The 26895-nt window shown below is 37.9% G+C and overlaps 1 protein-coding gene across 2 annotated transcripts in view; it reads left to right on the forward strand.

Moving 5' to 3' along the window:
- The window catches only part of DIS3L2 (DIS3 like 3'-5' exoribonuclease 2), a 307560-nt gene that overhangs the window by 136886 nt on the left and 143779 nt on the right, over positions 1–26895 (forward strand). For both annotated transcript variants that reach the window (XM_081051782.1, XM_081051783.1), the window contains exon 9: positions 11826–11999. In XM_081051782.1, coding sequence (XP_080907908.1) covers positions 11826–11999 — 174 coding nt within the window. The remainder of the gene's footprint in view (positions 1–11825; positions 12000–26895) is intronic.

Genomic DNA, 26895 nt, shown 5'->3' on the forward strand with positions numbered 1-26895 from the left:
GCCCCGAGATGGGTCCAGTACTGGAAACCTCCGGTTGTCAGAAAGCTGTTTCTCGTCTTATTCTTAGAATTGTCCTGAGAGCTCTCAGTTGCTCCTTGCTCACCTCTATGCGTCACTCCTTAGTCTGTAATGTTACCAAAAACCCAAAGGTAACCTGTTCTTAATGAACCTTTCTGGCTTTTAGGGATCACTGCCTTTTGTTGCGCATCACAAAATACTGAGTACTTGTAATATTTAGTACTGGCCTCGTCGTGTCCAGGATATTGAAAAAGCCACACTGACTTCCTCGCTGGAATGAGTTATAATTATATAATCAGATTTCCAGTTTTAAGAGCTTCCCAACCCTCTTAAATCATCTTTCCCTTTAGAAACTCAGTGGAATTCATGCCTGTATTTCCTCAGACCTTTGTGAAATCTGCTACAGCCTCAGCCTTCCCCTCTAGGATGTCATGAGCATGGAGATATCAGGGTCACTGTCTCCTAGATTTGTCGTGGTTTCTTCTTGAATACTTAAGGGAAAGTGTTACAGCAGCTACTGTGAGGAACATAATAGTGTTTCTTGGCAACACTAAAGACTAACTGAAGATACACAGTGCAAATTGACCTAGAGCAAATTGACATATTTATATTATTTTCTCTAGCAAACTTTCGTAGCTGTAAGGGAAGAGGAGGAGGGAAAATGAATAAGCGGGTGCATGTATGGCAAGGTGCAAAATTTGGGGTTGAACATAGCATTGTCCAGGCTTAATGGAAGGCTGCTAAAATGAGAAATGGAGAGTGGCTTGCAGTACTGCTCATTTTAATGAGATCGAAGGACAGTAGTTTCCATCGGAGAGAGTGACTAGGCGAGGTGAAAGGGGAGAAAGGGAAGTTCTGATTGATGATGTGTGAGGTGGAGGAGGAAGTGGTTGGTGGAAGGCAGGGGCTCTGTTCTGGTACCTTCATCTCCTAGCTTTGTACCCATAAGGTGTCAATTATTAGACAATCAGAAATACTGACAGAAGCAATTACTTTTACTATTCCATTCAGTTTGGTAGATACGGAATTTCTTATGAATTGGGAGATGGTCACTAAGCATTAAATTGTATTTAGTAGGAAAATGAAAGAGTAACTGGTTTGGTAGAAAAAACAAACAGGAGAAATTAGTTTGTTTCATTGGGGCATAGCCTCCAAGATTAGCAAATTGAAAAATAGCTCTGTCCAGTGTTTCCCACCGTGCAAAAGGAGTGTTTCACCGTTTTCAAGAGCACGCCCCTTATCCGAAGACTCTTCTGAGGAAGAGGCTGAGTTATGTAATCCTATGAACTTGAATTACCAAACTTAGACTTTATAAGTCCTTCTCAGCTGAGGAGGGAGCTCTTTTTTGTGACTGTTGGGCTTCACCTGGTGGCCCATAGGGATAAGCTTTGGAAAAAGCGACGTCTTCAACATGGAGAGCATCCTGGTCAAAGCCGAGAGAAAATTCAAAGAAGGAGGAGGAGAACGGGCTCCATCCAGGCCCTGGTTACCAAACTGTGCTTTTCCTTGCACTGTGTGCAACCATTAACACGTCTTTCATGGTGGTCAGTTTCCTCCACAATTTCTGGTGCATCTTCTTGAAAATATTAAAGTGTTAGAGAACTTTATTACCATCAGCTTCTCTTATATCCTTAAATGCTTTCAGCCTCCTTTTTTTTCTCCCTTCACATCAATATTAAGCTCTTCACTCTCAAGCTTCAGGGCCTCACCTAAAATTGTTCAGTATTGTTGAGCCTTGCTTCATTTCCACATTCTGTAATCTGTTTTCTCTGATCTGCCCACACTTTGCCTAAAGCCCCCCTTCCTTATTTGATGCGTTTCTGTTGTGTCATAACACTGAGCCAGAAAAAAAGGGGAAATAGCATGTTCTGTCCTCCTGATTATAGAAAATAGTACGTAAAATATACAGCCAAAGATATTGAGTGTCTGTCACACTTTGTTTTCACTGTGTACTGTCACTGAAGTTCTAGGCCCTTGGAGCTGATGTTTCAGTGTTCTGCACTTGCACGTTCTCAGGGATCTGACATAATTGTATCTGTCTGCATGGAGTTTTCAACATGCATGAGAGCATTTATTTAAGTGTGATAATGACAGTGAAAATCACTACAAGAATGAATGAGTATCTTCTTGTGTGTAGCCTAGTTTTAAGGCTAAAACTTTATAGGAATATGTGGTAGAGAACAGATGAATGGCTTAGAAAACTATCGTTGACTGGGTAAGTGTTTTTAAGGCAAATAGTCCAATTTGAAGGACTGTCTTAATTTCTTACATCTGTAACTGGTCCCTTCCCTCAGTAAGCTTTTTACTTGTACATCACGCAGAACAGTGGACCTAATGCTGATTTTAGAGAATGTGGTTGACACATACACATAATCCCCACCTATGAAGTGTAGGAAGTTGGGAATGTTGTTTCAGCACCATCCCGATTAACTTTATAGTCAGACCCAGTTGTAGTGTCACTGATGCTGAATTGGAAGACTAGCTGTGGAGGAATGCTGGTGAGTGAGAAAATTTGAGGTGGTGTTGATTATACATTACCCTAATTAGGAAAGCTTTCTATCTCACAAGTAGTTTTTTATTGCAATACCAAAAGAAAAACAATTAATTTTTATTTTTTCCAAATACATACATATTATGTATTTATTATTAAAATTATTTAACACTTTCTGAAGCAGTTCTGGAAATCCTCTTTTGTGAATATCTTTAGTTGTGCTGTCGTGGCTGCCCTGATGTCGTGAATCGATTCAAAACGCTTACCTTTCATGGTCATACTAACTTTGGGGAAGAGCCAGAAGTCTCACGGTGCCAGATCCAGTAATGGACACACCGTAATGTTTTTATTTGACAGAAATTGCCGTACCAGAAGTGATGTGTGACACCGAGCCTTACCGTTATGATCACAAAATACAATGAATGCTGCTGCCGAGTGCCATCCAATGGAAAGCAGGGATCTTCAACATGGGAAGCAGCGCATCGAACCTTAGTAACAGTGTGTGACAAGTTTCAACTTGTTTGGTACAGTCGGTTGGGTGAGAGCTATGGTTGAGAGAAGATGTGTTTTTAAGTGTGCTGTAAATCATCCTCCATCATGGGAACACACCATGTCACACATCGCTTCTGGTACGGCAATTTCTGTCAAAGAAAAATGTTACAGTGTGTCCTCGTCCACATTATTCACTGGATCTGGCACTGTGACTTCTAGCTCTTCCCCAAAGTCAAAATGATTCAGGACATCGAGGCAGCCATAGCAGCACAACTAAAGACACTCACGAAAGAAGACTTGCAGAACTGCTTCAGAAAGTGGCAAGAACGATGGGATAAGTGTGTTCGAAGCGAGGGGGAGTATTCTGAGGGGGATTAATGGCAATGTATCTTTTACTGTAATAAATTTTTTTTATTTTAACATTCAGTGTGTCTTTTGATCACACCTCGATGTGCATTTTAAACTTACAACTTAATAACCAAACTGTTTTCTGAAGTGACTGTACACATTTTTAGTCCTACTAGCAAAGTGTAAGTTTCCATTGCTTCACATTCTTATCAACACTTGCTATTGTTAGACTCTTCTTTGCCAATCAAGTGAATAAGGTGGATGAGGACACACATTGTGATTTTAATTTATGAGATTAAGCATCTTTTCATATATTTTAGTCGTTATGTTTCCTCTTCTAGAAAATATCTTAATGTCTTTACTCATTTTTTTTAGTTAATTTTTTGTTTAGATAATTTAGATTTACAGAAGTTGCAAAAATGGTACAGAGTTCCTGTATACCTTTTACCCTGCTTCTCCTTATGTTAACATTTTATATTGCCATCGAATATTTATCAAAACTAAGAAATTAACTTTGGTACAATAGTGTTAAATAAAGTGTAAGACTTATTCAGATCTGATCAGGTTTTTCACTTACATAATTTTTCTGTTTGAGAATCTGGTCCAGCATCCTACTTGTATTCGGTTGGTGCAGAAGTAATTGTGGTTTTTGCAATTATTTTTAACCTTTTAAACCACAGTTACTTTTGCACCAACCTAATAGTTGTCTTGTCACTGTAGTTTTTTCAGTTTCTGACAATGTCTCAGCCTTGTCTTTCGTGACCTTGATACTTTTGAACAATACTAGTCAGTGATTTTGTAGAATGTTTCTCAGTTTGGATTTGTCTAATGTTGTATCATGAGATTATACATTATTGGGAAGGATACCACAGAGGTGATGTGCTTTACATAAGAGGATACATGGTATCAGTGTGTATTACTATTGATGTTAACTTTGATCACTTGGCTAAGCTGGTATCTTCCAGAACTTCAGTCTTACTATTTTTCCCTTGTAATTACTATACTATATTTTTGGGAAGATTTTTTTTATTAAATATTTATTAATAGATATGTGTTCTTTTCTATTTATTTATTTATTTATTTATTTTAAATTTATTCTTTTCTTCTTTTTAAATTTTTTTATTAGTTTCAGGTGCACAAGACAAAGTAATACTTAGACGTTTATCATTTATATCCCTCACACTGTGTGAACCCCCCTCCCCACATCCACTACCCCTCTGAGATCGCACACAGCCATTACATCTCCACTGTTTCTATTCCTAATGCTGTATTCCGCTTCTTGTAACTATATACATATATATGTAACTAAATTGTATGTAGTTACATATGTATGAATGTAACTAAAATTATAGTTGGCATTCATTATTGTTCAGCTTCAGGTGTACAGTGCAGTGATCAGGCATCTACATCATCCCTGAGGTGGGCTCCCTAATGAGACAAGTGTCCATCGGATACCCTACAAAATCTTTACAATATTGATTACATTCCCCAAATTAACTTTCGTAACCCCGTGACAATCTTGTGGTTACTGACTGTTTTCTAATCCTCTCACCTTCCCCTTTATCCCCACCCCCACCCCATCTAGCAACCCTCAGTTTTTCTTCTATGTCTCCAAAACTGGTTCCGATTAGTTCATTCACTTATTCTCTTCTTTAGATTCCACATATAAGTGAGATCATATGGTATTTGTCTTTCTCTGTCTGACTTACTTCACGTAACATAATATTCTCTAGGTCCATCCATGTTGTTGCAAATGGTAAGATTTCTTTCTTCTTTATGGCTGCGTAATACTCCATTGTATAAATGTACCACAGTTTCTTAATCTAGTCATCTACCGATGGGCATTTAGGGCATTTCTACCGATGGGCATTTTGATTTCGGTTGTTTCCATATCGTGGCTATTGTGTATAGTGCTGCAATCAACATAGGAGTGCATAAATTCTTTTGAATTAGAGTTTTGGATTTCTCCGGATAAATACCTAGGAGTGGAATTGCTGGATCATAAGGTAGTTCCATTTTCAGATTTTTGAGATACCTCCATCCTGTTTTCCATAGTGGCTGCACCAATCTGCAATCCCACCAACAGTGCACAAGGGTTCCCTTTTGGGAAGATTTTTTTGAGACTATGCAGTTTACTCTGTTTCTGGTTAAACTTTCACCCACTCATTTTAGAATTCATTTTTAATTGCGTTGTTTGTCATTGATTTTTTTGGAGTTAAAAGCTATTCTAGAAACTAATCTTTTTAGCAGTTACTGTGTGGAAAATATTTATTTATTATGCACTTGGATCTTTGCTTTGAGCTCTTCCCTTATAGTAGCGGTATTTTCATCATTTTTTGAGTTCTTGTGAATATTTTCGGTCCAGATAGTCATTTTTGTGACCACATACTTACAGAGTATGTTGTATCCTTCTGCCATTTCTTTTGCTTGTTCTTTTCTTCCTTTTTACAGTATTTTTAAAAATAGAATACCTGGGGTTATTCCCCTGTATTTCCCCCATCTTTAAATAATGAGTTTTCCTGGATTTTAGTATTTAAAAGTTGGATATTATAAAATGCCTTTTGTGCAAGTGTTTAGGCCCTTTTCCACTTCAGGCATAATAATAATTTTTGGCCACTTAAACCTCACCAAGTAAGAGTAGGATGGCCACTGCGTTTTTTGGTGTGTTTTTTTTTTTTGTTGTTTTTTTTTTAGATTTTTTTATTGGGGAAGGGGAACAGGACTTTATTGGGGAACAGTGTGTACTTCCAGGACTTTTTTCCAAGTCAAGTTGTTGTCCTTTCAATCTTAGTTGTGGAGGGTGCCGTTCAGCTTCAAGTTGTTGTCCTTTCAGTCTCAGTTGTGGAGGGCGCAGCTCAGCTCCAGGTCCAGTTGCCGTTGCTAGTTGCAGGAGGCGCAGCCCACCATCCCTTGTGGGAGTCGAAACCTGCAACCTTGTGGTTGAGAGGATGCGCTCCAACCAACTGAGCCTTTGAGCCATCCGGGAGTCAGCTCAGCTCAAGGTGCCATGTTCAATCTTAGTTGCAGGGTGCACAGCCCACCATCCCTTGCTGGACTCGAGGAATTGAACTGGCAGCCTTGTGGTTGAGAGCCCACTGGCCCGTGGGGGAATCGAACTGGCAGCCTTCGGAGTTAGGAGCATGGAGCTCTAACCACCTGAGCCACCGGGCCGGCCCACCACTGCGTTTTAAATCAGCCTCACAAAGACTATTAGTGAGATTCCCACCACATATTAGAATGTGTTTCTTTTCATATTAATTGAATTCTCTAATAGTTTCTATATTATCTATCCCCAAGAAGCTGTCTATGCTGAGTGTATGCATGGTTAATTATTTTAGGTGATTTTTGAATGCTGTAGGTTAGAATCATGTAAAATTGTGTTTTATAGGTAAGAAATGGTCAGATATATTGGCAGTTTCATATGTCTTGACATAATAAACGGTTAACTTGTTTCTATTAATACTTGCCATTCTTGAATCTACTTCTGAGTAATCACTCAGTCAGCTTGAATTGTAAATGTTTTTTCAGGAAGGAAGTGGATAGTATATTTTTTGCCTCATTCTATCAGTCAAGATTCTCGTAGTCTTAGCTTCCAGTTCAGAGGAATTACAACACTTGTCCCCAGAGGTACTAAAACCTCTCAGCAATGGAGTTGAGTACTATTGTGAGTAGGTCGTAAGTATGATATTGAAAGGCCCAACTCCTCCCTCGCACGCTTGATTCCCAGACCGTGTGCACAGCTCTAGGATAGTAAGAGCATCGTTATACCTGGAGGACAGTATGCCAACCTCATAAGGTGTTGCCTCCCGATTTAGTCTGTCAGTACACTATTATTCCATTCTAATCAGTGAATTCATTGGGCTTTGTTGCTTCTCGGAAACAAGGTAAAATGTTGAGTGTGATAACATAATAGCTTAAAAGGTATTTGGTAAATCTGTGGATTGTAGTGTTTATACAAGCAGGGTGGTTAGAACGAACGAAGGTAGCAAACGCAAACCCAGCATTAGTGTTTCTGTTAATGGAGAGAGGTTACTGCCCTCTTCATCACATAAGAGTTCGGCGAACTCAGCCTGCTGTCAAGTAGTTGCTGGGTTCTCCTGCCGTGGTTCTGTATCAGAGGCTGCTGCGGGCAAACTGGAGTCCTGCCAGGGTGGTAGCCAGGGTGTCATTCGTGAGAGGAAGTTCCTGCCGTGGAGCTCATTTGCTGCTACCATGTACTTTGTTCTGCCCATTGAGCAAGCGCTGCTGTGCCTGGGAAGGAGGTCGGTTAACATTCTCAGTACCGATCGTCCTGCCTCCGCAGTGGAAGTTGCTGAGCATTCTCATGGGTCACAGTCATACTCTGGGCTCGGTTCATTAGGCCCATTTCATCCACATGTCTCTTCCCCAGATGTCCTTGTCACCAGTCCTTCAGTCTTTCTTCCTTCCGGTCCTTATCCACCTGGCTAAACTTGTAGCCACTGCCCATCAGGCCATCTTTCCTCTGCCAAGGTAGACCCTGCATATATTCTCGAAGTTCTGCCCGCAGGGAGGAAGTTTACTTCGCTGTCCTTTCAGAGACCACTCCTTAGAATGGGTATAATGCTGTCGGTCTACTTATGACTCGTGACAATGGAAGATGGGTTAAAACTAGGCATCCAAGGTTCTCAGACCTTTCTGCGTCTTCCTATATAATATCTTACATATGTGTACGTGTGTAAATATGGTGTGGTTCTCTGAGTCTTACTCTTTCTGATTAGTACCCCCACTTTTCACGCAAGAGACTTAGTGAGACCCTGGATTCTATGACATAATGGTTTATCACCCTTTGAATGTTTTTTTCCATGTTAGCCTTGCAACTGAAAGAGATTCAAAATATCTTTTTGATATACACAGGAAGTCCCAGAGTTTCCCTGTGAGCCTGGAATCAAGAATTTAAAGGTTGAGCATGTAATTCTTTGTTTCCACCCCCTTTTCAGGTTTTCCAAGTCTCTTGCTGTTTCTGTGAGCTGTTTGCTAGTTTTCCAGTAAATTCTTTTTCCAACCAGAGTTAGTTTCTTGAGCTTGCAGCTAAGAACCAGACAGTTAAAGACATTAGTAGTAGGAGATGGATGTAGATGACAGAATCTGAGGAACCTGTGAGAATAATAAGAGGTTTAGGTGGGTTGGAGGTAACTCAAGTCCTGGTAATTTTCAAAATGCTAATGTCCTTCAAATTTCAAAGGCAGTGACAACAGATTCCCCAAATCCTCAGTGAGAACTTCATTCTCGTGAACACAGGGAATAATGTAGTCATTTTGAAAATTAATGAGACCTGAGTCTTTAACTGTCTGGATTCTTGGTGCGAACAAGAAAAACCAACTCTGGATGGAAAAGGAATGTACTAGAAGGATAATGAAGGGCTCACAGAAACAGTTAAGAGTCTTGAATGTCCTGAGAAAGTTGTTGGTGGGAACCAAGGCAAATCTGGAGAGGCAAGAACGGGAAGTCCAGCCATTGTCTTTTTATCAGGATTAGTTTGGCTGTGATGCCAATGGCTGTTAACACTGCCCTTTTAGGACAGCACTGCCACTGGCTACTGCTCCCACAGGGCACTCGTGTCACTGGAAACCACTTTGGCCGCCATGAGTGAAGCATAAGCACCTCTTTGCCTTTATGCCATTCTTGTCACAGTCAGTCTTGAGTTGAGGCTGAGTCTCAGTCACACACAGCCTGCTGGCTACTGGTTTTCATAGAGTGAGAAGGATCTTCTAGAGAGTCCAGACATTATGTAGGAGGCTGGTTCACTTCTCCAGTGGGAATAGTTCACTTCTCCTTTGGCCCACTTACATGCAATGTGGAAGTCATTCTTAACAAGTTGTGTGCCTTTCCTGTCTTTGTCTGGCTCCACCCACTAGAACCTCCAGTACCATGTTTAATAGTACATATTGGTGAGAGCAGGCATCCGTGTTTTCTTCCTCACCCGGAGGGAAGCATTGAGTCTCTCACCATTAAGTCAGGTGTCACCTGTAGGATTTTCATAGAGGCTGTTAATCAAGTTGAAGATCTTCCTGTTCCTTTGCTGACAGTTTCGATCATAAATAGATGTTGAATTTTGTGAAATGCTTTTCCTGCATCTATTGAGAGGATTGTATATGTTGTTCAGTGTTGGATAATATGATGAATTATATCGATTTTTTAATGTTGGGGAGATCTTGAATTGCTTGGTCATGATGTATTGTCCTTTTTATACTTGTATATTACTGAATTCTATTTGCTAATATTTTATAAGAATTTTAAAGTTTGTGGGGCTTAAAATTTAAAAACTTGTTCATGAGGGATGTTGATCTAATAAATCCTTTGTCTGATTTTGGTATCGAGGTAATGCTGGCTTCATCAAATTATTTTCATCCTCTTTTATATTCTGAAAGCTTGTGTGGAATTGGTATTAAGCCTTTCTTAAATATTTGGTAGCATTCACCAGTGAAACCATCTGGGCTTAGAGGGTTTTTTGTTTGTTTGTTTGTTTTTTGTGTTTTTTTTAATGAGAAGGTTTTAAACTATGAATTCAATTTCTTTAATAGATATAGGAATATTTAGATAAAGGTTTCTGCTTGAATAATCTTAGGTAGTTTGTGTCTTTTCAAGGAGTTCATTTCATCCAAAATGTTGAATTTATTGGTTGAAAGACATTCATAATTCCCTTGCTATCCTTTTAACGCTTGTAGGATCTGAAATGATGTTCCCTCTTTCCGTCCTAATATTGGTAATCTGGGTTTTCTCTCCTTATTTTCCTGAATCAGCCCCACCAGAAACTTACCTATTTTACTCTCTTTTCAAAGCATCAGCTTTTGAGTTTATTGGGTTGTTTTTGTCTGTTCATTTGTTATCCATTGATTCTTGTTTCTTTATTATTTTCTTCCTTCCACTTACCCAGGATCTAATTTTTTTTTTTCAGTTTTTTAAGGTGGAAGCTAAGACCATTGATTTGACACATTTCTTCTTTTCTAATATAAGCATTTAATGTTGTAAATTTCCTTCAAAGCACTGCTTTAGCTGCTTCTCACAAATATTGATATGTTTCATTCAGTTCAAAATATTTTCTAATTCTCTTTTTATTTCTTCTTTAACTCATGGTTGTTTAATTTTCAGATATTTGTGGATCTTCCAGATAACTTTCTGTTACTTTTTTCCCTTGTGTTTTTGTTGTGTTTGGCTTTTTGATGTGCTTTCTGGGAGATCACCACCTAAGTTTGAAGAGAAGACACTGGTCTGAGCCCACATTGTATGTGAGTAGCCCTTAGGCTACCTGGAGCCCACTGGTTAACCCATGGGATACTAGATAGCTCCTAGGGCAGCTGGACAGGTATATGTATTAACTGTGGGCTCGCTCTCTTGGCTGGTGTGTGAGAAATGGCGCCAGCCCTGCTGCCACCATTGCTGTGTTCCAGTAGCAAGACTGAAAATAGGTATTTGTTAAAAGTCTGCAAAGGAGGCAGCCACAACCCCCACCCCCTCCACCAGTGTGCACCTAGGAACTCTGGCAGCCAGGCATCTACCCTTACGTAGAAACAAAATCTTCTTCAAAGAAGTTGAGTGGCCCCAGAGAAGTCCCTGATGCTAGATCTAAACTCCTTGCAGGAAGAACTGAGGGTGGATTCCTGGATCAACACGGTGGACAAGTAGACTTAGACAACAGAAGAGGTGGCCATCTTTGGTCTCCCAAACATCTACTATAAAGGCAGCTGCTTGACACATGACATTTCTTATTGGTGTTCTATATTTAACACATAACTTTCAACTTGTGGTCTGTATGTGGCATGTGAGTACTTATGAGAATGGAGAGCTGTCAATTTTGATATATGTATAGATGACCCACAGATAAAGAGTGAGATCTGCCTTCTAAAAAGTGGAACCCTACTCATAATGGCAGGAGTATCCTGTTAAACGCAATCTTAATTTTAATGGACCAGTACCCTAAAATGTGAATAGTAGTATACTGGGTGATTGGATTACAGATAATTTTCTTCTCGGTGCATTTCTGTACTTTCTAACAGTGAATACATATTATAGAATTAGGAAGTAAATATAAACATTGGATCTAATCTAGTGAGCGGGATTTTAGGCATATAGGCTCTGTGAAACTGATGATTTAACAGAAAACTGGGTTGATCAGAATTGTCTCTAAAGATGTGAATAAGAGAAAGAATTGATAAAAGATTTTAACTATCAATTTGACTTTTCCATGAAAAACAATTGTAGGCGTCCTAAGGACAGCTTTCTGGCCCCCACTCCCCGGGTCAGAATTCCTGAAGAAAGGTAAAATTGTACCGCAGTCCTAGACTGAACAGGACAAGAGTGGTGTCTCTTCTGCTTGGCCCCCTTCACTGGTCATGGCATTCCTGCTGGAGGAAAGGCCAGGAGGGCCTTTCCTATGGCTCTCAGTTTGTGAAAGGAAATGGGTACTTGTCTTCTATTTATTCCCTAACGCGGTTGGTCCTCTCTGTCCTGTCCACAGGCAGCTGGCTAAGAGTCTTGGGCAGGCTGGTGAAATCGAGCCTGAAACAGAAGGAATACTAACAGAGTATGGTGTGGATTTCTCGGACTTCTCTTCAGAAGTTCTAGACTGTCTCCCTCAAGGCTTGCCCTGGACAATACCACCAGAGGAATTCAGCAGGAGAAGAGATTTAAGGTAAATACTTACAATTCTTTAAGAACGTGTTTTTACCTTCCTGCCTCCTAATTTAACTTTCCTAGGAGCTGACCTCCAATGTTGCCATCTTTCCATCAACATTCACGTTCAATTAAGTGCTCTGTGTACCAGAGGTCCGCAAATTATGGCCCGCCAGCTAAATCCAGGCCGTGTACAGACTATTGAGCTAAGAATTGTTTGATATTTTTAAATGGTTGAAAAAAATCAAAGCAAGAATAATCTTCTATGAAAATTACATGAAATTCAAATTTCAGCATCCATAAAGTTGCCCAGGAACACTGCCATGCTTATTCAGTTATATTATGGTCTGTGGGTGTATTTTTACACTATAACAGCAGAGTTGAATAGTTGCAACAGAGACCGTAAGGCCTACAAAACCTAAGCTATTTGCTCTCTGGCCCTTTATACAAAAAGTGTGCTGACCCGTGCTCTAGACCATCCTAATTTCAAAAGGTACAGTTGTCCCCTCCTTTTCTTATTGCTGTGCCCCATAGGTCTGGTTGAATAAAGACAGTGTTATCTGGTTAGAAGTGTCTTCCTTTAAATGGGCCTCTTTAGGCACAGAGCAAAGGATTCAAGACTTCTGTGCTTGGAGCTTCATTTTAAAGCTTTACTTTTAGGTCTGGAATTTGTTGGAAAGTACTTTTGTGGTATTTTTATAACAACATCTTCTTTGAAGATGTTTCTTCATTGTGGGATGTTAGTTCTTTTCTGATATTTCTCTTCAGAATTTGGTTTCAGTACTGGCATTCATTTTGGATGCCACATGGAGATATTTAGAACCAAGAAACTTTTCATACAACCCTCTGAGGCTGTGGAAGGTTTTTTGCTAAGGTCATCCCGTGTCAGAGTCTTTTCCACCACACTTGCTCACTTCATGCAGCTGAACTTACGATGCCTTCAGCTCTTGGTGCCCGTTACTCCACCTAGTTTGAGAATCCTTTGTTTCCTCTTGCTATTATATCTTTCAGGAATTTGCTGCCTTTTTTTCTTTTCTTGCTGAGGGTAGGCAAGGGAAAGGCGATGCCAGTTAGTCCCCTTTCCTCCTTGTTTGTAGCTCTGGTGGAGCACACATGTATTTGAAGTCACTTGATTCAAGTTGCCGTCCTGGCTTTTGGCGGTCACCACTGTTCTTAGAATTCGTGCTGGTCAGTTACCTTGTCAGGGCATTTGAGATCTTGGGCCCATAACCTTACTCTCTCTGAACCTGCATTTTTCTCATATACAAATTGAGGGGCTTGGTTGCTGAGATCTTTCCCTAAATCTAGGACTCTATAAACAAATTTAATAAGAAAAGGTCAGAATGAATGGTTGAACTTTATTGTTTGAAGGACAAGTTAGTATAGCTGTTCCACAGTAGCTGTCAACATTTTAAATGTATACACCCTTTTACCCCCAAACTCTACTTCCAAGAATCCATCGTACTCAAAGAAGTGTACAGGGATATATGTACACAAGTGTTTGTTACTGCTTTATTGTAAAAGTGACACTGCCGATGTCGCATCTATCAAGGAATGGTTAAATAACCTATGTCACATTAATAAGATAGCAGTCCGTACAGCTGTGAAAAGGGAGCTAGGATCCATGTGGACTGTGGCCACATGGCCATTGTATAATGCAAAGTAAAAGAAGCAAGTTTTGGAACAATATGAATATGAGCCTGTGTTTTATATAGTCAAATAATATAAAAACTATATAAATGTATAGACACACATGCGCATATATGTACACATAAAAGTATCTATGCATAGAAAAAGTTCTTCAAGGAATTCCAGACCTATGGTAATTGACAGTGGTTACCATGCGTGGACTTGGTGGAGTAGTAGGAGGTAGGGAGGCGATATTTTACTTTTCATGTTATAAATTGCTCTGTTATTCAAATTATTTGAAAAATAACTTTAATAACTTGTACAAATTATAAATGGCACTATGAGAAAAGAACGGTGCTCAGTCATTTCTAGTCTCCCTCCTAGCCTGCAGATGAATAATAAGGCACGTCAGCAGTCACAGAGCCCAGTATAGTTCTCGGTTCCCCTCATGGCTCCACCTTGTCATTTCTTTGGCCCCCATTGCCTTCTGGGTTAGACCACAAACCAGGATGCCTGCTCTGCAGAAGGCCTCTGTTAAAATATACCTATGTGTCCTGCAAAGGGACCCAAAGATGTGGGGTGCTCTCTGCTATTAGCGTAGTAACAGGAATTTTTTTTGAATCACTTTAACCTCCAAACACTTTCTCCCTGCCTATTATCTCTAGGATTATGGTTCTACAATTCAGATTTTTCAGGTTCTACAATTCAGATTTTTAACTCCTTTGGCTTAAAATCTTTCGACTGCTTCCTGATGCTCTAAAGTAGTAATCTCTAAGCTTTGTTGACCATGCCTTCCCAGTAATGCATGTGTCTTTATTTTAAAATTACAAGCGTATTTAACTACTTTACTGATTTATTATGTACAGTGTAAATTTACATAAAAGTGGAAAAATGAGAATGAAATCAATTTTTAAATACTTTCATATTTTTTTAAAAAATGGTATAGAAAACTTCATATTAGTAATTTCACTTTTGGTGAAAGACGTGATTGAATATTCTTTTTTTAAATTTTACTTTAACAACTTATGATATGGGAATGCAAAAGTCTGAATAAAGGTTCTGTAAATTTGATATTTAGTTTTGCTTTTAATGGTTGTAATAATTGAAAAATATACTTTATGTCTTGGAAAAAAGTGAGCTGAACTTACTAAATCATAGTAATCATTTTTAATCCTGTTCACCGATTATATTCAGATTCATTTTGTAGTCCAGCTAATAAATTTCTATCTTTTATGATGCCAGTCAGTTCTTGTTGACTCATTGAAAGATTTTTAGATTTTTAAAAAATGGGTTTATAATCCTCAGTTATTCTTCAGTTGACATCTTTAAAAACTAGTTAGAAAATTTTGTTTAAGTGTATGGGTATGAGTACTTTTGTAGTTTATACACTGAGGTCATTTTAGGCCTCCAAATTGTATAACAATGGAAACATTTCAAAACATCCATTTTAAAAATTTTATCTTCAATACTTGAGTTTCTTGTTTTATTTTGTTTTCAAAAAACAATAACTTTTTCTGTCGTTAAACTTTACCTTGAAGGGACACATTAAGTATGTTTATTCTTGTCTATCTGCTTTGTAGTGTATGATTGACAGTCATTGTTCTGAGATCATAATGTGGCTAATTTTTTTTTTTCATTTTGTATAATATGGCTAACTATGAGTTCGTATTAGGAGCAGAGATATGTCAACTTTGTCATTTTCCTGCTGTTGGTAGTATTTATATTATAATTTTGGTAGTATTCACAGTTCTCTTTAATCTGTGGATCTTTGCAATAATCTTTTCTTCAGCCACTTGACTATTTCCTAAGGATTAGTTTAGCTAAAACTAGATAATTTCTATGAATCCATGTACGAGGCCTAGGTAAATGGGTGGCCGAAAGCCTAGTGTCATTGCTAGTGTCATTGTCTTTGTGTTGTCTCACCTGTACATCTCACCACCTGAGCCAAACATCTTGTGAGGGCACCAGCGTTAATTTATGTGGTTATGTAGTCACAGTTAGTTCTTATTTTTTTAACGAAACGTAAACATAAAAGAGAAGTCCATAGCATGCTGAAGTGTTTGGCTCTGATTACATTTCCCTTCTTTTTGGTCTTGTGACAGATTTATTCAGTTTTTCAACTAACAAATATTTACTGAACATCATCCATGGGCAGTGAGGATTCAGCAATGAACGAAAATAGATGTGGTCTCTGTTCTTGTGGAACTGTCAGTCTTGTGGCAAAAGAACATGAATCAAATGTATTATATTAAACAGTAGTCAAATACTGACTTGTAATGGAGGAGAGAGATAGCGTAAGACTGTGATTTCGTCTGCTCAGAGGTTCAGTGCCTTCACAGAGGTTTTATCAATATAATTTTCCCAGGAATGTCAAAGAACTAGGAGTGAGTCCGAGCACATACTCAGAAACATGTACTGTGAATAAATTAATACATATTCTGTAAATTCCTAAATAAAACCTATGTCCTTTTCTTCCCTTCTTTGCTCCTATATACATTTATTTACATGTTACTTATATATGGAAATATGATATATATATGTGTATATATAATATACATCAAGTTCTAAGTTAGTCATTGGAAATCCGAAGACAGGTACAGCTGAGTCCTTTGTTCTTCAGGACTTTACTGTTTCTCAGGGAGACAGGTTTATACTTAGATAAATTACAGCAGAGCATGGCAAGTGCCATAATATCTATATGAACAAACTGCCAAGGTCATTGGTGCTTCAGCTGAGATCTGAAAAACGAGCTTGTATAGAAGGAACTAGAGTGACTAAAGGAGTCTTCATTTTTGTGATAATCTGTGGCTGCAGAAGAGGTGGTGTGTTCCCCAAGACGCCCAGATCCTTCTGTAACAGGACTCCCAACACCTAGTGTTTTGATGGGTTCTTGACCCCCTTTGTGGGCCACCCTGCCGTGGAGCCTGCAGGATTACTCTGGCTCTAGCTATCTAAGGACTTCAACATACCCGTTTAGGTTTGGTATTTGAACAATTATATTTGGAACAGAAAAGTTCCATCAATCTTTAAACCTCATAATCCAATTATGTCAGTAAAATTCCAGTTTTTTAGTCCAATGGAATTGGGGTAATATTTTGCAAACTGAAGTTGAGAGAAATAGTGTTTATTTTGAAAAGAAAAATGGTTGGTTAGCAATTTTCAAGAAGTAAGGCTGGTGTGAACTCCTAGAGGCAATCTGGCCCTTCTGATTGGAAGCACCATTTCTCTGGACCTTTGGCTCCAGTCTCTGGAGAATCCCTGCACGCATGGTCTAGGCCTGCAGCTCTCTTTTGCAGGGCATCTGAGGTTAAAAAAAAAAAAAAAAATAGCAACACCAATACTGCAAGCCTTTGGGGATCTGGAGGAGAATATATCCAAGGAAACTGCTTAAAGGGGGTTGCACCAGAAGCCTAAGCAACCCCAAGGTTATTTCTGAGATGGGCTCCAATTATTTTTAATTTCATTCATTTTGTTTTGTTTCCTTTGTTGCTAAACTGGAATAGGAAACCAAAGCTTAAAAGTTCAATTAAAGTGGAAAATGAAAACCTAAATGTTGGAGAGGGAAAATACCATGCTAAACTGATTTTTATATTTTTCCTATGGTTAGGAATATTGTGGAAGTTTGGGTCACGTCACTTTTCAGTAAACTCATGAGCTTCATTGAAGTGGACGAAGTTTCTATAGTTTTTCACAGGAGAACTTGTGGATATCTGTTTCTTAACTATTCCCTCAATAAAAAGGAAGCCCAGTGACCTCCACCGGACCATTACAAATGTGAAACTTGGCACTTAAAATTGCTTGCTCTAAATTTTCCAATTGCTTTCTTTTTTTTTTTTTCCATTTAATGTCGTTCTGCCAACTAGTGATTTTATTATTATAAACAGGACATTGTATTCACTTTTAAGAAGAAATATGAAGCTGGAGATAAAATTACAAACTGCAGCTTCTCGGCTGCCAAAATAGAAAACAATGAGCTAAAAATACTGAGCACAGAAAGGGTGTTGTGGTAAGAAATATTGAAATATCTTCAAGATGGAACTGTTCCAAATAGACAGAAATTTCCTCTCACTCCAGGTAAAACCAACCTTGAAATAGCAACTTGAAAGGAGAGACATATAATACTAACCTCTTTCAGGTCAACCCTTTTGTGGGAAAGCTTTCAAACATAACTAACATTAAATGACTAATAATCTTGCTGTTTATCAGGAAGTCCAATATGATTAAATTGCCATTTAGAAAAGATTCCTCCAGTAAAGGAGTGTGGCACCATGGAGGGAGCATTGGAAGTTTGTTGTTGTTCTCCCGAGGACGAGGTGGGCCACCTGGGCAAATCTGTTAAATTTGGGGAGTCAGAGAGAGAGCAGTTTTATCTTTTGTAAAATAGATTAGTTGACCAGGTTAGGATTTTCCACAAGTTTTGGGGGGATTTTAATAGGTGTTATGAGGAAAAAGGGTTTCACGGCCAAGCATTCTTGGAAAACAGTGGGTTAATAGATTTCTAAATCAAGATTTGTTAAATGAAATATTTCAAAATGTCTTAGCTCTAATGGTGTGTGACTCTGTGAGATCTCCTTTCTGAGTTATTCTGAGACATCTCATTCTTGGGTTTGAAAGAAATGACATCCTATGGGTGACTGTCTTCCACATTTATGTGACACATAAATGCTGACTGTGTCCCACTGTGGCAGCATAAGAGATTCAAGGATTGTACTTTAAATCTCAGCTCTTCCATTGCCAAGGGAACCCCTTCTTTCCTTACCTGGAGGGAAGCATTAAAAAAGTATGCTGCATTAAATGGGAAAGCTGTCATTGTCATTGGAAACTACTGGCAGTATTATTCCCTTCATGTAAATCCCAGCTCGCTGTTTATGAAATGACAGGAAATCCATAGGTAGTAACGAAGATTAATGGGTCCTACAGTAAAGATACAACTGGATATTCTCAATTGTAAGTCTGTGAATAGTTATTCAACTCATAAAATTTATGTTGATAAATAACACCGCTCTTAGAGAAGACAAATATTCAAAGATAAGTAGATTTTATCTGAACAGGTGGAAAAATGCCTATTGGCAGAGAAGACAATATTTGAATTTATACCCAGAAATAATTTCATAGCATTATGGAAACATGAATTCACAAGAAACATGACCAGTTTCTATACAGTCTAAATAAAATCTGTTTGGAATTATACTGTAATGATATGAGAAGGGCTTTTCTGTATGAGTGGCCTAGGATTTGGAGTAAACTGTTGGGGTATAGGGTAGTGAAATCTCAAGATACCAAAGTTGCTCCATTGGTTTTTATATTGAGATACCCAGATACAATAAAATTACCTCTTTATAGTGTACAACTCAGTAGTTTCTTGTATATTCTCAAAATTGTGCGCCCATCACTTCTAATTCCAAAGCGTTTTCATCACTCCCGAAAGAAATCTCATACCCATTAGCAGTCACTCCCCATTCCCTCTCCCTCCTAGCTCCCAGTAATAACTAATCTACTTTCTGTCTCTATGAGTTTCCCTATTCTGGACATTTCATGTAAACAGACTCATATATAATAAATGGCCTTTTCTATCTGGTTTCTTTTACTTGGTATAATGTTTTAAAGATTCATCCATATTGTAGCATATATCAGTATTTCATTCATTTTTAGGACTGAATTGTATTCCATTGTATGGATACATCACATGTCATTTATCCATTCATTGATGGACATTTGGGTTGTTTCCATTTTTTGACTTATGAATAATGCCACTGTGAACATTTGTGTACAGGTTTTTGCGTGAACATATATTTTCAGTTCTCTTGGGTATATACCTACGAGTGGATTTGCTGGGTCATGTAGTCAGTCTATGTTTAACCTTTTGAGTAACTATCAAACTGTTTTCCAAAGTGGCTGCACTATTTTTCATTTCCACCAGCAATGTATGAGAGTTCCACTTGCTCCATATCCTCACCAACACTTGTTATTGATATTTGAAATTACAGCTATCCTTATGGGTGTGAAGTAGTGTCTCGTGGTTTTGATTTGTATTTCTTTAATGACTAATGATGCTGAACAGGTTTTTGTGTGCTTATTGGCCATTTGTATGTCTTCTTTGGAGAAATGTTTATTCAAATCCTTTGTCCATTTTAAAATTGAATTGTCTTTATATTGTTGAGTTATGATTACTTTTTACATTCTCAATACCAATTCTTTATCAGATATGTAATTTGCAGATATTTTCATCCATTTGTGAGTTGTCTTTTCACTTCCTTGATGTTGTTCTTTGAAGCAGAAAGTTCGCTAAATTTGATGAAACCTAATTAATCAATTTTTTTCTTTGGTTGCTTGTACTTTTGGTGTTATATCTAAGAAATCATTGGCTAATCCAAGATCACAAATATTTATACCTGTTTTCTTCTAAGAGTTTTATAGTTTTAGTTCTTTCATTTATGTTTATGATCCATTGTTAATTTTTATATATGGTGTAATGTAGGGGTGATGTAGGGTTTTGCATGGGGTTATACAGTTGTCTCAGTACCATAGGCAAAGACTATTGTTGAAAAGATGATTCTTTTCCCCATTAAATTGTCTTGGTACCTATTTTAAAAATCAGCTGACCATAAATGAATGGGTTTCTTTCTGGGTTCTCAGTTCTGTTCCTTTGATCTATATGTCTTTCTTTATGCCAACACCACACTGTGTAGATTACTGTAACTTTGTAGTAAGTTTTCAAATTGGAAAGAGTGAGTCTTCCAATTTTGCATCCCCCCCTCCAAATTTTTTGACTATTCTGGGTTCTTTGCATTTCCATATTAATTTGAGGATCAGTTTGTCAATTTCTGCTAAAGAAAAAAAGGAAAGAGCTAGTATTCTGATAGGGATTGTGTTGAATCTGTAGATCAATTTGGGGAGTATTGTCATTAAATGTTCTAACCCATGAAATGGTATATCTTTCCATTTATTAGATCTTTAATTTATTTTAATGATGTTTTGTAGTATTCAGTACACAAGGCTTATGCTTCTTTTGTTAAATTTATTCCTAAGTATCATTTTATTTTCAGTGCTATTACAAATGAAATTGTTCTCTTAATTTTATTTTCAGATTGTTCATTGCTAACAGATAGAAATAAAATTGATACTTGTGTATAATCTTTGTATCCTGCAACCTTGCAGAACTCACTTTTTTAGCTCGAATAGTTTTTTTCTGAATGTCTTAGGATTTTTTTATATTTAGAAGATCATGTCATCTGCAAATAGAGATCATTTTACTCCTTCCTTTACGATCTGGATACCCATTTATTTCTTTTTCTTACCCAATTGCTGTGGCTAGGACCTCCAGTACAATGCTAAATTGAAGTGGCAGCAGTGGACATCCTTGTCTTGTTCTTGATCTGAGGGGGAAATCAGTCTTACAACATACATTATAATGTGGCTATGGGGGGTTTTATGATGTCTTCTATCAAGATAAAGGTAATTACTTCTATTCCTAGGTTTTTAAAGTGCTTTTCTCATGAGTGTTGCTGGATTTTATTAAGTGGTTTATCTGTGTCTGTAATTTTTGCCCTTTATAAATATATTTTATCGATTGACTTTTATATGTTGAATTAATCTTGCATTCCTGGATTAAATCCCGCTTGATCATGATGTATAATCCTTTTTATATTGATGGAAATCCATCAACACTTGTTAGTGTTCTGTTGAGGATTTTTGCATCTATATTTCTAAGGGATCATGGTCTGTAATTTTATTTTGATATCTTTGGTTTTTGTTTGAGAATAATACAGGCCCCTTAGAATGAGTTTTAGAAGAGTTTCTGAAGAATTGATGTTAATTGTTCTTTAAATGCTGCTTAGAATTTACCAGTGAAGTCATCTGGCCCTATGCTTTACTTTCTGGGAAGATTTTTGATTAGTCATTCAATCTCTGTATTTGTTATAGGTCTATTGAACTTTTCTGTTTCTTGTTAAATTAGTTCCAGTAGTTTGTATCCTTCTATAAATTTGTCCTTTTTCTCTTGGTCATCTAATTTGTGGTTTCTCTTTCTGTGGTTTTAGTTACCCATGGTCAACTGTGGTCTGAAATATTAAATGAAAAATTCCAGAAATAAATAATCCATAAGTATTAAATTGCACACCATTCTGAGTAACATGATGAAATCTTAACACCATCTCACCTGAATCATCCCTTCATTTAGCATATCCACGCTGTATATACTTACCTGCCCATTAGTCACTTAGTGGCCATCTCAGTTATGAGAGCAACTACTGTGGTATCACAGTGCTTGTGTTCAAGTAACCCTTATTTTACTTAATGGCCCCAAATCACAAGAGTAGTGATACTGGTAATTTACATATGCCCAAGAGAAGCCATGAAGTTTTTCCTTTAATTGAAAATGAAAGTTCTCAATAAGAAAAGAAACAAATTTTTATGCTGAGGTTGCTAAGATCTACAGCAATAACAAATCTTCTATTTATGAAACTGTAAAGAAGGAAAAGAAATTTGTGCTAGTGTGCTGAGAGAGACAGAGAGAGAGAGAGAGAGAGAGCCCATATTCACAGAACTTTTATTACAGTATATTGTTACAGTTGTTCTATTGTATTATTAGTTATTCTCATTAATCTCTTATTTTGCCCAATTTATAAATAAAACTTTATTGTATATATATACAGGAAAAAAACAGAATATATAGGGTTCAGTATCATCCACAGTTTCAGGCATCCATTGGGGGTCTGGAATGTATCCCCTGTGAATCACGGGCTACTACTGTAATTTGAGTTTCTCTTTTTCTCTTGGTCAGTCTAGCTAAAGGTTTGTCAACTTTGATCTTTTCACATAACCAACTTTGGGTTTATTTTCTCATTTTTCTATTCTCTATTTCATTTATTTTTGCTTCATTCTTTATTATTTCTTTCCTTCTGCTTGCTTGAGTTTAGTTTCTTAAGTTAGAAGATTACGTTATTGAGTTCAGATCTTTCTCCTTTTTTTTTTAGATAGGTATTTACAACTATAACTTTATTTCCAAGCACTGCTTTAGTTGCATCCCATAAGTTTTTGTAGGTCATGTTTTTGTTTTTATTCATCTAAATTTTTTTTTCCTAATTTTCTTTGTGATTTCTTCTTTGACCCATTGGTTATTTAGAAGTGTGTATGAATTTCCCAAGTTTCCTTTTGTTTTTATTTTCTTTTAAAAAAATATCTAGATTTTAAAGTGTTATATGTATTTTATATATTTTTCAGTTATGGTTGACTTTTTGTTTTTAATTTCTAATTTCATTCCATTTTGGTTGGAGAACATACTTTGTATGATTTTAGTATTTTGCAATTTATTGAAACTTGTTTTATGGCTTGGAGAATGTGTCATATGCACTTACAAAGAATATGTATTCTGCTGTTGTTAGAAGGATGTTCTATAGATAATCTGTTAGATCCAGTTGGTTGATTGTCTTGTTCAAGTTTTCTGTTTCCTTGTTGACCTAATTGTTTTCTTTGTTATTGAAAGTTGAACATTGAAGTCTTCAACTATTATGTTTAAATTGTCTATTTCTCCTTTTTGGCCAGTTTTTGCTTTATTTGGTGGTTCTATTTCTGGGTGCATATATGTTTATAATTGTTACGTCTTATTGGTGGATTGACCATATAATTATAAATTGTCCTTCGTTGTTTTTAGCAACACTTTTTAATATTGAAATCTTTTTTGCTATTAATTTACTACTACAGCTTTTTATTACTGTTTGCATAATATATCTATATCATAAAGATATACCTATATATGTTGTATTTTAGCTAATATAATGTGGAAACTCTGAAAATCAGATCACCTTCCCAAGGTTTGTTGTTGTCACTGTTTTTGCTGCTTTTTGTGGCCTTCCTGAACTAATTCTGTAGAGTCTGTATCTTTGTTGTGAGAAGCCACTGGAGTTTCTGCGTGGCTAGCCTAGTGGTCAGCTAATGAACAGACAGAGATTTTCTTAAGTCTAACCAATAGTCTCAGCCTTTGGTGAGGGCCTCTGTGCAAGTGTTGGGCATACCTTCAATGTTCAGGCACGCACTTTACTACTATGCCTTAGCCTTCACTTCCTGCCTGTGCAGAGCTTCAAGGGCAGCCACAGGTGTGAGCTTAACGCCTTATCTGGTCTTTCTTGGGCATGTTCACAGCCCTGTGATGTGTGTGGCTGTCTCCATCCCCAGGAATATGTCAGGCCTTTTCAAAGTCCCCTATGACATCTTATTCTCCAACTTCAACCTTTAACTTTTGTGGTTAGCTTGTTTGCCCAACTGTTATCACCACCTCAGAAATCTGCCATGTTAAATAATTGCTGCTGATTGTTTTTGACAAACACCCCTGCGGCTATAAGGCTTTTTACACTGAGCAAGGTGTGAGTCAGGTCAAATTAATGGGAATGGGGATTTTCAGAGTACCGCCAGACAGGTCAAATTATGTCAGTTCTGTTTTAGTGAGCCTCTAAACCCGTGCTCCCTCCAGTGGCTGCTAGGCTGCTGGTTTTCACCATATTAGAAGGCTGTTGATTTTCAAGGCTACTGCAGACCTGCGAAGAGGGACATAGGAAGAAAGCAATAAAAAAAAGCTCACTGTTCTTATTGAGATTCAGCCATTTCTCTTGAATAAATGGACATCAGATTATGACAAGCCTTCGGTTGATTTCCAGAGTTATGAAAAGGTTGATTTTGACAAGTCTGCCAATATTATCAATGCTTCTGTGGAGTGGTGGCTTTTCAGAGGTCCATGCTCTGCCAATGCCACTAATGTAACTCTCAAGTCTCTTCACTTTTTAGTGCTCAGGTTGGAGATAAGGCAACTTGCAGCAGAAAGCTTTGAGAAAGAAACAAGCTTCTCATTGAAGGTAACAGAGACAGGGAAAGGAAGATATAATTTGAAAATAAAAGCTATGAAAAGTAAATAATTGTATGGGCAAATTATTCTTAAGATTAGGAAATGTTGGGTAGCTTGACTCATATCAATGCAAGTGAGAAAAATGAAACAACTTTATTGGTAACAGGAAAAGAGGGAAATAAATGTTAGCTCCCATGCAGTATCCTGATCTGCACTCAACCTTCATTTTTCCCCAAACCATTCTACTCTATCAGGTTCTGCGTCTTGCCCATGCCTTGCTCTGAACTAGGAGCAATGTGCCAGTGCCATTTTCCAGGGCCCGTCTTAACTGTTGTGAAGCCTGTGCCATCTCACTCTGGAAGAATTAATCATGCCCCACTCTCCTTTCTGTGGACCATTTGTTCACGCCTATAATACAGCACTTGCCATACTGTACTCTAATTTACCTGAATGTGACTCTGTCTTCCTGATGGATAATAAAGTCCTCAAGAGCAAGGGCTAGATCTTAACTTGTCTTTCTATTTCTAGAAGCTACCTTAGTACTTGGTTTGTAATAGATTCTGCAGAATACTTCCCCCTTACCTGTGGAGGATGATCCAAGACCCCCATAGATGCCTGAAACTATGGATAGTACTGAACTCTGTATATACTATGTTTTTCTATGCATACAAACATACCTGTGATAAACTTTAATTTATAAATTAGACAGAGTAAGAGATTAACAATAATAACTAATAATAGTACTATTATAGCAATATACTGGAATAAAAGTGATGTGATTGTGGCCTCTCTCTGATAACAAATCTGATAACTGAGACGGCTGCCAAGTAACTAGCAGGTAGTATGTAGCATGCATGCAGTGGATTGGACAAAGGGATGATTCACATCCAGGTGGGACAGAGCAGGATGGCATGTGATTTCATCATGCTACTCAGAAAAGCGTGCAGTTTAAAACTTATGAATTGTTTATTTCTGGAATTTTCCATTTAATATTTTTGGACTGCACATTGACCACGGGTAACTGGAACCATGGAAAGTAAAACTGCGGATAAAAGGGACTACTGTAGGTAAATAAATGTGTACAGGATAAAAGAAGGGAGAAAAAAAGGAAAAAGACAAAGAAGGTTATGTTTAGGAGTTTGTAGAATATGTATTTATGTAATATAACATGTTTTAAGCAAGTTCTAGGATTCATTCCTGTTTCTTTTTGATATTCCTAGGAAAATGAATACTGATAAAACACAATCTAGTGCTTTTAAAACAGTTGCTGTGTGGTGGGAAAATTAGGTAGGAAAACATCTTAAATAATAAAATGTTAAAATTGCTGTAATAAAATGTGGTACAGCTTCTGTTTCTGACAGAGTATATCCATTCCTCCTGGGCTTTCCTTGTTACAACTAAAAACATGGACAGAACACAACAAACAAGCGTAGGAAGATTCCGAAAGCTTGAAAAGAGAAGACGGACTGCCTAGGGGTCTCGGGACTTGAGGAAGAATGTGCCAGTGATTCCCCTGGGTTTCCTGTTGCCTCCCATATGTCCCAGACAGGAATGGCCAAAAGGCCCATGAAAAAGAATCTCCATGAGAAACCTTTCTCCTCTAGCCAAAAGACCAGGAAAAAGGTGGTCTAACAACAGAAAATCTTTTTTGGCAATATCCACCATACTCCAGCCAAATACCAATGGAAAACACACACACACACACACAGGTTTCAGTGGGGCCAAGCAAGATGTTACTATGCTACACTCCCCGCCCCCCACCCCATCCTATCCCATGAAATCCAGCAGCCGTGCTCCAGTTCCCCTCACCTGGTGGTGTCTGTGGAGCCACGCAGTGACTTAATGTTCCATCCTGTCGGCCACGTGCAGATGACATGCCAATACCCCCTTTGGGAGGTGTCAGCAGTTCTGAGCAGAGAGCTAATCTTGCATCTCCTGCAAAGCAGAAGCAAATTAAGTCACGATGAAGTATCAGTAAACACCTATTAGAATGGCTGAAAACTAAAAGGAAAAAGCAAAGTGAGGGATTCCAAATGCGGGTGAGGATGCGGAGAACATGGGTCACTCAACACACTGCTGGTGGGAATGGCATAGCCTCTGAAGACACCGGCAGTTTCTTAACAAACTGAACACTACCACCATACAGCTTTGTAATGGCATTCCTGGGCCTTTATCCCAGAGACATGAACACTTGTGGTTCACACGAAAACTTGTACACAAATTTTCATAGGAGCTTTATTTATAACAACTCCAAACTGGAAACAACCCAGCTGTCCTTCCACAGGTGAATGGTTAAGCAAACTGTGGCCCATCCATATCGTGAACGATACCCAGCAGGAAAAAGGAATGGACTATTGACACACGCAGCAACTTGCATGACTCTTCAGGATAATATGCTGAGTGGGAAAAGGCCATTCTGAAAGGTTACATCTGTATGATTCTATTTACA

The sequence above is a fragment of the Rhinolophus hipposideros genome (assembly GCF_964194185.1).
Source record: "Rhinolophus hipposideros genome assembly, chromosome: 6".
Taxonomy (NCBI): domain Eukaryota; kingdom Metazoa; phylum Chordata; class Mammalia; order Chiroptera; family Rhinolophidae; genus Rhinolophus; species Rhinolophus hipposideros.